The 12926-nt window shown below is 41.9% G+C and overlaps 1 protein-coding gene across 9 annotated transcripts in view; it reads right to left on the bottom strand.

Annotated features, from left to right (window-relative positions):
* Positions 1 to 1375: 1375 nt before the first annotated feature.
* Positions 1376 to 12926, bottom strand: part of TRDN (triadin) — a 236471-nt gene continuing 224920 nt past the window's right edge. For all 9 annotated transcript variants that reach the window (XM_068162336.1, XM_068162339.1, XM_068162333.1 and 6 more), the window contains 4 exons: positions 12851 to 12886; positions 12599 to 12643; positions 10531 to 10578; positions 1376 to 4071 (listed from right to left, as the gene is read on the bottom strand). In XM_068162336.1, coding sequence (XP_068018437.1) covers positions 3929 to 4071; positions 10531 to 10578; positions 12599 to 12643; positions 12851 to 12886 — 272 coding nt within the window. In that variant the 3' untranslated portion in view covers positions 1376 to 3928. The remainder of the gene's footprint in view (positions 4072 to 10530; positions 10579 to 12598; positions 12644 to 12850; positions 12887 to 12926) is intronic.

Here is a 12926-nt window from a genome sequence, read left to right on the forward strand (position 1 = left end):
CTATTTTAATTTGCTTTTGTGTTTTTCCATCTGGAGGACTAAAAGGTTGGAAGAAATATCACCATCTCAGAGCTGCACCTTCATCATAGTCGCCTTTTTTTCATGCACAGTTCCTGCCTAGGAGCCCTCATAATAAGGCATTTGAGATTTCCTTTTATTTTGTCAATTACCAGCCCCTCACACATTTCTTCTTCTCCCAGTACTACTCATGTTATTGTTTTCCTTTAGTTTTTTTTCCTTAGCTTCCACAATCTTAAATCCTAGGAAAGAAGTTTTACTTGCTGGTATGTAACTGTGGGCAGTCAGCAGCTGACTGCCTTAACTCCAAAGCAGCTTAAACAACGACTTTAAGTTCTCCCTAAGGGAGTAAACCTTTCACTCCTTCTTCACTGTACTGAGTGGATTATACAGTGGGATGCTGCAGTGGCAGTAAAGCACTAAGCAAGATAGGAAAAGGAAGAGTATTTCAGCTGCTCTCCTGAGTGCCTATGTCCTGGCAGATAAAGACGACCCTCTGCAGCTGTGCTCACTGTGTTGCTTGTATTATGTTGGATTAAAGCAAAGTGTCATTGAAATTTTCTGCAGGGAATTGACAGCCTGCACTAAGGAGTAAATGGCTGTGTATGAAAAGCCTGGCAGTGTAGTTCTAGTGTTGGTGATCAGTGGGATAGAGCTTTGCAGCAGTGTACAAGTTATGTGTGTACTGTCTTGTGTTCCAAGTGGAGACCATAAATGTGGGACAAATAGCAATTTGTTGGAGGTGTTAGAGGAGCTGTGTGAAAACCTGCTGTGGTGGCTTATTCTTGGCTAGCAGCTGAACTCCCACCCAGCTGCTCACTCACTTCTCACCTCAGAGAGATAAAATAGGAAGACCAGGAGGTCTGTCAAGAGGAAGACAGGCAGTTGATTAATTACTGTCAAGGACAGACAAAACTCAGGGAAAATTAACTCACAAAAATGTCTTTGCTACTTCAGATAGTGGAAGTCAGAAATAAACAAACAGGAAACCAACACCTTTCCTATTCCCTTTCCTCAGTTCAGCTTCACTCCTTCACTACAGCCTCCAGCAGGTCCATTTGGTACATGGTGATTCCTCACACATTTTGCCTGCCCTGGCATGGGTCCTCCACAGGCTGCAGGGGAACCTCTGCTGCAGTGTGAAGCACCTTTTTTTCTTCCTGTTCTTCTGACCTTGGTGCTCCCTCTGCTGCTGCTCATTCTTTTCATCCCCTCCTTCTCCTCTGTGGCACTGACTGCCCTTGCACAAGCTTCCCCTGAGCTGCCTTCATCTTGGCTGCAGGACTCAGCCATGCCCTGTGCTGGGTCCATTTGGTTTTCATGTGGATTCATACAAAACACCTCACAGCCACTGGAAGAAGGTTTATCATCTTTATTTTCCAGAATGGATAACAATCAGCACATGATTTTGCAATACTTCAGGCTACTTTGAGTAACACCATGCAACTAATTTCCAGGTGACTTTAAAAAGGGAAATGAATTTAAAGTGAATTTAGACATAAAAAAACCCACCACTTTGAGAATGGACGTGTTTGCCCTGCTCTTCAAGGCAACATCTGAGATTAGGAAATAACAATAACTGACTGATTTTATGTAATCTCTTCAATTCTATTTGTTTGTATTTCTGAAGCTTTCAGAAATAAGACCTGCAACATGTTTTTGTCACCTCCCAACTCAAATGGGAAGAAAGCATTGAGGTTAAAGATAAAAGAAAAACGTTTTGCCAAAAGAAATGGGGGGAAAAAAATAATCTCCAGCACATAGTGTATTCAAATGTTGACCTGCTTATCAGTATTGGATAAAGCCTTGACTTAAATTAACTGCTTTTCAGAAAGTTCTAATCTCATTTTAAGACTTTTTTACAGGGCAATGACATCCATGATAACAGAATCATAAATTGGGAAGGAAAAAATGTCACTGAAAATATAAAAGGGCCCACTGGAATACAGTGAAAGATTGTCCTTTTACCATGAAATATTCTTTGCTCTATCTCCAGAGCAGAGTTCACAGGTGTCTGTGGAGAGATTCACCAGGGACACTTTCATCTGCAGGCTGCTCTGTGTGGGAAGAGCTACTCCTAGGGCAGGACCTCTTCCTACCTCTTTCCAGCTTTGGACTGCTTGTTGCAAGGAGAGTTTTGGCAGCACAGGGCCTGTGCAATGAGAGGACATTAACACCAAGAACCTAGTTCGTGTCAGGGCATGACCAGCAATCAGAGAGTGCCAACCTGACCCAGCAGTGTCACAGTAAAGCTTTCTGAACTGAGTCAGTTAATAGATTAAAGTAAGAAAGGGTCAGCAGGGAGAGGGGATGGGGGAAGGGGCTGATGTTAACTTGAACCATGCTAAAAATAAAAAGAGCAGTATGTAGTTTCTAGTGTGACTGAGCTCTGCAAGCAGCCAGGCTGTACAAAGACCATCGTGCTGCTTGCCCAGGTGACTGCATAACTAATGTCACTGCTGTACATTTCACACACTAAATGCAAAAAATAGAGTAAGAAAATACAAATAGCAGCTTGCAAAAACCTGTCACAGAATGGCAGGGGTTGGAAGGGACTTCTGAAGGTCAGCTAGTCCAAACCTCTTGCTAGAGAAGGAGCACCCAGAGTAAATCACACAGGGACATGTCCAGATAGGTTTGCAATGCCTCCAGAGATGGAGACTCTGCAACCTCTCTGGGCAGCCTGGTCCAGTGCTCTGCTACCCTCAAAGTCAAGATTTTGTTTTCCTTATGTTAATGTGGAACCTCCTGTGTTCCAGTTTATGTCCATTGCCCCTTGTCCTGTTGCTGGATACCACTGAGAAGAGTCTGGTTCCATCCTTCTGATAGTTGCCCTTTAGATATTTACAAACATTAATGAGACCCCCTCCCCTCAGTCTTCACCAGCCTAAACAGCCCCAGCTCTCTCAGCCTTTCCTTGTAGGGCAGATGCTCCAATTCCCTCACCATTTTAGTGTCTCTCCACTGGACTCTGTCCAATAGTTCCTTATTCTTCTTTAAAAGTGGAGCCTAGAACTGGACATTATTCCAGAGGAGGCCAAAGCAGAGGGGGAGATGATTGGCTGGCTGGATTGGCTCCGTTTACACAGTCTTCACTTGAAGTCTATCTGATTTACCCACAGAAAAAAAAAGCAGAAGTACTAAAATTATTTTGCTTGCCTCTTGGGACCTTCACATGGGGAAAACAGTGATTTTCCTCACCTTTGCCACGTTGTTTCACTTTCTCTGCTTGCTTTGGGCTTAAGGAGGTGAAGAGTTTGTATTTCACCAAGAAGCAGCACAAATAGACCACGTTTTCACTGCTTCAAGTCAAAGAGAAATATTCATCATTAACACGACTTGTGGAGCCAACTTACTGATAGTCTACTGAGCTGCTCCAAGGAAGTGTGAGCTTCAGGCTACACTGGTCAATGAGACATAAAAATAGCACCAGTCACAAAGCACATTTTCATGACTTAGGGAGGCTGTTTCCTGTCAGCAATCTGATTGAACGTTAAGAAGCAACGATTTAGGAGTGCGGGTAGGTTTGCAACCCTGCTGATATAAGAGCTACATTCAGCCTTTAACTTCCTAGATAGGATTTAATGCAAAACAGACTCACTTCAATGCTGAGCAGGTAGGCAAAGAAAAATGAGCAAAAGAGGCAGGAAAACGCTCACACACACACACAACGAGGTTGCGACTCTGTCAGCACTGCAGCCTCTCCATGAGAAACAGGGCACCTTCACATTTCTACCTTTGTCTAACAGTTCATTACTGCTTGTTTTGCCTCTGCCCCCTGGAAACTTTTTCCTGGTGCATGTGTCCACATGTATCACATTCTTGCAACACCAAGTACCGCTGTACCTGCTGGAGACCTCAGCAGAAAAGATAAAGTGCAAAACATGCGCAATCACAGGACTCAGTCTCTCTACTGCCCTGGTTTCCTTGTCTTTCTCTTGGAAGACTTTGAGTGAGTTTTTTCTTCCTTGTCTGAAGGAGAATTAATGGGAAATGGCAGTCCAAGTCCATTAGGTCCATTTAAGAAGACACATTGGAAGTAGCGGACAGGAGCTAGGAAAACAAATAAGAGGTGGTTAATGTTCACGTCTTCCAAAGCGGGGCCAAGTTCCTGCTCTTTCAGAAACCCTCTGTATAATTTCATTCCCATAAGGTGAGTTTTAACAGCACAAATCTCTAGTGAGACCAGAAGTCAGGCTCTACATATCAATATGACTTTTTATCTATTGTAACATTGCAGGAGGTAAAATTCAAAGTGCATACAATCCATTATTAACACTTCTCTTAAGTTTATGGAATGGAAAAGGTACCAGGGAAAAGGTAACTAGTGGACATAAATTTCAGTAAGGCTTGAGACACTAGAGAACAAATTGAATCCTAGAGTTGTGAGGTTGTTAGAATAGTTAAACATTTTAGATGCTGTACCATCTGATGAAAATGATGGCACTCCATCCTTAGAGATGTGGTGGAACTCAAAAGTCAGGGTGCTGGAACACTGTAAAAGAGTTTGATTTCCACTGCATTGATCCAAAAGATTATAGACTCTAGCTCCAATTAAGCAGCATGTCTGGTTTGGGAATTCAGGAGATAAAGATTGAACAACAGTTTTCATTTACTTCTTTAGATCTATACAGCCTAGTTTGGAACATATTTAAATGCTGTCTTCTGGATTTAGCGCTCGCCACATGATGTAATGCTAGGAGGCAGTTCAGATTTCAGAGGGATGAGTAACCCGTCGGAGAAGTTGCTCTCTCACTGACCATAGAACTTGAGAAAATGGGTTCTTTAGGAGGATGGGATCTGTTCCAGCGTGCTACTTACACTGAAAGATGAAGCTAAATTAGAATGTTTTCCTCACCTTCAATTTGCACAGTTCAAGGAAGAAGGGAAAAGGTAAAAGAGCTGTAGCAGTTCAATAGGCTGGCCTCTTGAAGACATTTGAGGGCATCTCCTGTCACTTCTAGTCTCACTAACTGAGAATTGCATCACATAATTGTAATTTGTCCACTGGATTTGGCCATACTGCTGACAACCTGGAAACAACCTCAGGATGCCTGTTTTTTTTTTTTCTACTGACAGATGTTTAAATACCAGCATTGATAAAAAGCTAAAGCAGTTGCTCTGTCCTCTAAGCAACGCTCCTCATTAGAAGAGAAGGAAAATGATATCAGAGGAATTGCTTTCTTATAGTTCAAGAGACATTTACACAGGTAAATAATCTCTGACTCAGAAATCTATTAGGAAAAAAACACATTTTGTCTAGAACTTTGCTTCCACAAGACCTGTCATGGACATACATATTCTGGACTTCTCATCTCTTGACTTGCAGTGTGATTGAAGAAGATGTATCAGTCAGACAGATGTACAACACCAGCTTACCAATGAGAGGCATGAAGATAGTGGATACAGATATTTAACTGTTGGCAAAATGTTTCAGATACTTCTACTGCAGCATTTCTACATTTTCCATTTGCCCTGGCACAAATGCAGTGTGTATTTATAAATGCTTGCAGCCACTTAGTTTAACTCTAGTGAAATGTTTTGACCCAGTTAAGATGAAGGGAGCAAAATCATTGTCCAACAGGCACAAATAACGTTACTAATTGGATTCATTTTGCATAGTTAAGGCAAATCAGATTCTCATTAATGGCTCTAAACCAGCATGCTGGAGAACATATTTTGTTCATAGTCTCACAGAGAGGCTTCAACTCTCATAGGTTGTTTAGTTGGTCTAATTTATCCTTACATTTACAGAGAATAGAATAGAATAGAATAGAATAGAATAGAATAGAATAGAATAGAATAGAATAGAATAGAATAGAATAGAATAGAATAGAATAGAATAGAATAGAATAGAATAGAATAGAATAGAATAGAATAGAATAGAATAGAATAGAATAGAATAGAATAGAATAGAATAGAACAGAACAGAACAGAACAGAACAGAACAGAACAGGACAGGACAGGACAGGACAGGACAGGACAGGACAGGACAGGACAGGACAGGACAGGACAGGACAGGACAGGACAGGACAGGACAGGACAGGACAGGACCGGACCAGGTTGGAAGAGATATTTGATAGAGATGTTTCACTAATAGTTTGCTAGGCAAATAAATCTTAGGCTTAATTTAGCTATAGAACATTAGGTACTTCTATTGTTGAGCAGTATTAGCTATAGAATTAACCAAGTTGGAAAAGACCTTAGAGATCATCCAGTCCAACCTATCACCCAACACTATCTAATCAACTCAACCATGGCACCAAGGTCCCCATCCAGTCTCTTCCTAAACACCTCCAATTTAGGATGGATTGAGTTAATGAATTAACTGTAAAAAGCCCTAACTTTCTATTACTGTTGTCAAGTCTAATTCATCCTCCAAGTAATGTTTTTCCAAAGGTCCTTCTTCAATTCTGGGATGTCTCTCTGGGCTCCAACTTTTCCCTTAGCATATTCCCTCGTAGAATTTTACTCACTCCCTTATGTAAGCAACCTCTCCAAGCTCTGAGAACACGTTGCCAGATGTTATGGGAGACTGCTAATAATGATTGTAGATCAGGATGGAGAGCAGGCTTTAGACACCTTGAATAATCAATGACAGCTCCTACACTTGAAGTCATGTTCACAAACCAGCTCTCCAATGACAACAGGAAATATTTCTCCATTAAGAACTGCAAAGTTTTCCAGAGACTAAGCAGTGCTGTACAGCTGCATCAGCCAGAAGACACACATTGATCTATGTGCCTGATAATATAAGAATTAGTCCAGAATTGCTTCTAAATTTTACTCAAAACCTGTTCTAAATTATTTTACAAAAAGAGGTTTTTGAAGCTGAGAGTTGGCTTGCTGGAATGTGTCCAGAGAAGGGCAACAAAGCTGGTGACAGGTTTGGAACACAAGCCCTATGAAGAGAGGCTGAGGCAGCTAGGGGTGGTTAGCCTGGAGAAGAGGAGGCTCAGGGGAGACCTTATTGCTGTCTACAACTACCTGAAGGGAGGCTGTAGCCAGGTGGGGGTTGTTTTCTTCTCCCAGGCACCCAGTACCACAACAAGAAGACACAGTCTCAAGCTGCACCAGGGAGGTTTAGGCTGGATGTTAGGAAGAAGTTCTTCATAGAAAGAGTGATTTGCCATTGGAATGTGCTGCCCAGGGAGGTGGTGGAGTCACCATCCCTGGAGATGTTCAGGCAGAGACTGGATGGGGTACTTGGTGCCATGGTTTAGTTGATTAGATAGTGTTGGGTGGTAGGTTGAACTCAAACTCAAAGGTCTTTTCCAACCTGGCTGATTCGATTCTATTCCATTCTATTCCATTACTAAATCTTGTCTGTTCACCTCCAGGATCAATGACTCTTTTTGTGTTCTTGCAAATAGATTTCTTATATGAAAAAAAATTTGGAGTTCTTAAAAATTTCCTTTTTTCCCCTCTTTCTTTGTCTGTGTGGTTAAGTTTCAGTCTGGGTGCAAGCATCACTACTGACATTTAGGACAGGAAGAAAAAAAAGGTTAAAGAATTCTAAGTAATTGCTTGCAGCTCTATAGGGAGTGAAATTCAGTGTCTACTGCACCTATCACCATTGTTTATGAAGTGTACAGCAGTGCTTAAAATTCTGTTTAAATGTGGAGCAGTCTAAAACTGAAGATACATGGGGCTTTTGAAAGTGCTTATATTTCTTTCTCTGATTCCTTTTCAATACCAGGGAAAGGTTGGAGGACACTGATGAAAATCTTCCTAAGAACACGTGAATCCCATCTATTCAGCTGGTGAAAGCTGGAAGAAGATTTCCCATTTAAATTTTCAGATTAGCTCAGAATGTGCAAATCCTTTTCCACTTCCACTTATCAGCAAGAAGTATTAGTATTCAGGAAAAGGCACTGGCTTCATCTGCAGACAGGGTAGGCAAAGGCAAGTTCCAACTCAAGTGTACACAACCTAGGATTTGGTCTCAACTTTAAAATTCTTAGTTTGAGCAAATACCAAAGAACAACATTTATAATGATAAATCACTCTGATGTTCTTCTGGAAGCCTTTTATCTGTTGTCTGAAAACAAACTTACTCTTTGCAGTGGACAAAGAATAGCTGGAAAATAATTTACCTAGTAAGTTCTGTTGGCTAAGCCAGTTATGAAGAACTGCTCGCACAGAGCTCTTTATGATCTGGGAAACATTCAGACCAGAATAATTGCACAGTGATAATGTCCAATTAAATTAACCAGCCATAGCAATTGCTGTAAATAAATCCACAGTAACACAGGTTTTGGGAGTATGCAAAGTTTGCAGGAGTGTGATGTGCAGGACAAAGTCCACTGGCAGAGAAGTATTGGCACATTCTGGTTTACACTCAAGTTGGCATCTTGGTCCATGGGGTAGTTCTTTATTCTGCTGGCAAAAATCTTTGTTTTAACTTACTGGCTGTTTATTAGGATTAGTACTGCTTGTTCTGCAGGAATTCTTTATCAATAAAATAGTAATAACTTTTTGCTAGCATTTTTGTTTAGCCTGGAGAAGAGGAGGCTCTGGAGAGACCAAAAAGCAGCCTTCCAGTACCTGAAGGGGGTCTGCAGGAAGGGTGAAGAGACTGTTTATAAAGGCCTGCAGTGATAGGAGGAGGAGCAATGGCTTCAAACTAGAGAAGAGCAGATTTAGATTGGATGTTAGGAACAAATTCTTTACTATGAGGGTGGTGGAACACTGGAACAGGTTGCTTGGGGAGGTGTTTGAGGCTCCTTGCTTGGAGATATTCAAGGTGAGACTCAAAAGAGCTCTGGGCAGCCTGATCTAGTTGAGGATGCCCTTGCTGACTGCAGAGGGGTTTGGACTAGATGATTTTCAGAGGTCCTTTCCAGCCTGGATCATTCTATGATTATATATTCTACCTTCTGTGTCTATCAATTAACTATAGAATCGTCAAGAGGAACTAAAGTCTATATCTGACCCCTCTGTAACTCTGTACTGCTGATGTACAAAAAGAGATGAAAAAGGAAAGCTAAGTGATTCTTTGATATAAACGTAATTGCTCTTATAGAACAAAGTCTGGTAAGCCACATGTGCATATATTTCCATAGAAATACAGATGATAACATTCAGATGCTTGATCCTAGCATTTGATTTGCATTTTATCTTCTTTTATGTTAAATTCTTATGTACTCCTTTTTTTATACTTAGCTACTTTTTTGTTATTATGCAACTGGGGTTATGTAGTCTGGAGAAAAGAAGGCTGAGGGGAGACCACGTTACTCTCTACACCTACCTGAAAGGTTGGAGTGAGGTAGGGGTTGATTTCTTCTCCCTAGTGTCAAGTGACAGAATGATAGGAAATGGCTTTGAGTTGCACCAGGGGAGGTTTAGGTTGGGCATCAGGAGAAACTCCTGTACTGGAAGAGTTCTCAGCCACTGGAAAAGGTTCCCCAGGCAGGTGGTTGAATCCTCACCACTAAAGGAGTTTCAAAGAGGCAGAGATGTGGCACTGAGGGCCATGGTTTAGCTTGGCAGAGTTAGAGAATGGTTGGACTCGATGATCTTAAAGGGCTTTTCCAACTGAGATGGTTCTACAATTCTGTTTCAATTTTAGGCATATGGATAAATAAATATTCCTAAACACATATCCATTTATCACTGCAGATATGTTGTGCATTTTATATCATGCATGCAGGACTCTAAAGCATTCCACTTATAGTAAGAGAGGTTAAAAAATAAAATCATATACAACAAAACATTCTGCATGACTAGAGGTGAAATTCCTTGCTCAGTAGTTTAAGACAGCAAAATTGCACTGGGAGGCTCCAAGTTAATGTTTAGTTCATATTTTCTGTGCAAACCGCTCACATCTCCCAGGTGAGATTAAGATCTTTGATCCTTGTCTGTCACAAATCAGTGTAGTTCCACTGAAGACTGACACTAGTCAAGAATCTAAAAGCTATTTTTACTTTTGCAGTAAAGTAGGAGGAAAAAAAAAAGAAAGAGCTAATCAATAACGCAATACACAGATTTCCTCCAGTAAAGGTAGGGACCTTTGTTTCCCTTTTAGGGGGAGATGGGATGGGTCAGGGGGGACTTTGTGATGGGAAACAGTATTTATTCATGTGAGAGAAAATGAACTGAACATACTTCTCCTCATGCAGTGTTGGTATGGAACAGATTTTCTATGAGGAACATATGTTTGTTTTACATAGTGCACTGCCAAATTAATTATGGGCTACTTAGCTTATAAAGCAATTAGCTGAATATCTGCTTAAAAGTTTAGGAAGGTGGTAAACCAATTTAAGCAAATCATTCTCCACAGGAACAGTATTTATGGATTGAATTTACTCAGCTTGCCTCACACCTAGCCTTCAAAGCTTTGAATGATAGGAGTGAAAAGATTGCAAGTTTGATCTCATTTACAAAGCCAAAGCCAAAACCAAAACCAACCCCAAGCCACAACAACAAACCAACAACCCAAACCCAAAACCCAAAGAGGAAAAGATAGGAAAGGAAAAGGAAGTTCCTTCACAGTAAAGAAAAATTGTGTACCTGTCGTCAGGTTGTGATGTCTTGGAGCTTCTTTTACTGGTGGGACTCCTAAGGAATAAGATATTGATGATAAATTAATCATCACAGTATCACAGTATAACTTAGGTTGGAAAGGACCTCGAGGATCATTGAGTCCAACCTATCAACACAGACCCCATGACTAGACCATGGCACCAAGTGCCACGTCCAATCTCCTCTTGAACGCCTCCAGGGACAGTGACTCCTCTTGCTTATTGCCCAGGCTGCGTGCATTGGTGTACATGCATTGCAGCTGGGTTCCTGACTTCTCAACTGACCCTACCTTGTGCCCTACTCTTTCCTCTGCAGAGGGACTGATTGCCTCACCCACCCCCTTCAGACCTAGTTTAAAGCCCTCCTAATGAGCCCTGCCAACTCCAGTGCCAGGACTCTCTTACCCCTTCTAGATAGATGCACCCCATCGGGACCCAGCAGGTTGGGTGCGGTGAAAGTTGCCCCATGGCCAAAAAACCCAAAGTTCTGCCTCTGGCACCATCCCCTGAGCCAATTGTTGATGGTCAGGGTTCTCCCATTCCTCTCAGTGTACACCCCTGCCACTGAGGGAACTGAGCAGAACACCACTTGAGCTTCTGCCCCATCAATCAATTGTCCAAGGGCCCTGAATTCCTTCTTAATCGCCCTGGTGCCCTTCCTGTCAATCTCATCACTCCCAGCCTGTATCACCAGCAGAGGGTAATAGTCAGTGGGCTGGATTAATTTAGGGAGTCTCTTTGCAATGTCCCTAACCCATGCCTCTGGTAGGGTGCAGACCTCCCTGTGGGATGGGTCAGGACGACATATGGGTCCCTCAGTTTCAGGCCAAGCTATCTAAGTAAATTTCAAGAAGAAACGTGGCAGTTTCTTGGAATCCACTTGAAGGTAAATTATTTAAGCATAGAAACTTTTGTCTAGTAAAGCCACAGAAGCAAACTACGTCTAGATAGTAGCTTAGCAAACTTGTACCAGTACGACTAACTAAAAGTTGTCCTTTAAGATTCCAACACTTCAATATATAATGTTCATAGGCAAGTCACAGGTTTTAAGCACTGCAGAGAAGATATTTATGTCTAAGACCACTAATTTAATAAATTAATGTAACACTGCCCAGCAAGGTGGTGGAGTCCCCATCCCTGGAGGTGTTCAAGAGGGCATTGGATGTGGCACTTGGTGCCGTGGTTTAGTAGTCATGAGGTGTTGGGTGGCAGGTTGGACTTGATGATCTTTGAGGTCTCTTCCAACCTCATTGATTCTATGATTACTATTAATTATCTTCAGAAGTACTGCAGAAACTCTCTGTCTTCATATTACTGTAGGGAAATCATGAAGGCAGCACTCTGTCCAAAGGCTTAGCCAGAATACAGGTGACCATGAGGTCTGCCTTATGTCTAAAACATTCTTGTGATCAGTGTAGTTATTATACAATGTGACACTGGTGATCTAAAACATCACAGAAGCTATGGAGTTGAAGTTTGCACTGTGTAATAGTTTTAGGTTAGGCCTTTAAATTTTTGTTAACACATCTTGAACAGAGCTTCCAGCTGAGCTCGTCTGGCAAATTTAATGTTCAGGGGGAGGGGTGGAGGGAATTTCAACCCACCACACACTACCTGACTGTGGCGCATAAGAGGGAACTGCTTGTGGATGCAGTGCTGAAGGTGGTGGAGGCCCCTTCCCTGAAGACATTTAAGGTCAGGCTTCCTGGGGCTCTGAGCAACCTGATCTAGTTGGGGATGTCCCTGCTGACTGCAGGGGAGGTTGAACTAGATGACCTTTGGAGGTTCCTTCCAACCCAGTGCATTCTATGATTCTATGACCCTAAAAGAGGTGAACACTGCACCAGCCACTGTGGGTCCCAGGCAGGGCACCACTGCAGCCAGATTGTACGCTCTGATGCAGTCCTTGATACTCACATTGAAAGGAGACACCAACCTCAGTTACTGGGGCTTTATGCATGATTTCATCATGTTGGCTTACTTGCACATATTTAGCAAGGCTAACAAAGTTTCTCTTTCCAATCCCATGGATCTACATTTTCATTGCTGTTTCTTACCTTTGCTTTTTTCGTCTTTCAGATGTTTCTTCTCGGTAGGTTTTTCTAGGAAGGAAAGGGTAGCAGAGTTCAAGGCTGGGAAATTGACTGCTTGAGTAGATTATTACTGAGCGTTTTCAAGTAAAATTCTTTAAAAACTCACACAGATCATTTCAGGGCTGCTTCAAATAGCAGTACATGCAAAACTGTAACCTCATGCTAGATTCATTGTGATCTTCTACATGTATACGGCTACAGAGAGGAAATGCCTACCTTCTTTTTCCTTAGCTGTCTTTGTCTTTTTCGTGGCTAGAAAGATTTGAAAGGAAACAAAATGAAGAAAAAGGCT

Source organism: Melanerpes formicivorus, unplaced genomic scaffold, assembly GCF_026170545.1.
Source record: "Melanerpes formicivorus ecotype bairdi unplaced genomic scaffold, bMelFor1.0.p_v2 SCAF_63, whole genome shotgun sequence".
NCBI classification, from domain to species: Eukaryota; Metazoa; Chordata; class Aves; order Piciformes; family Picidae; genus Melanerpes; species Melanerpes formicivorus.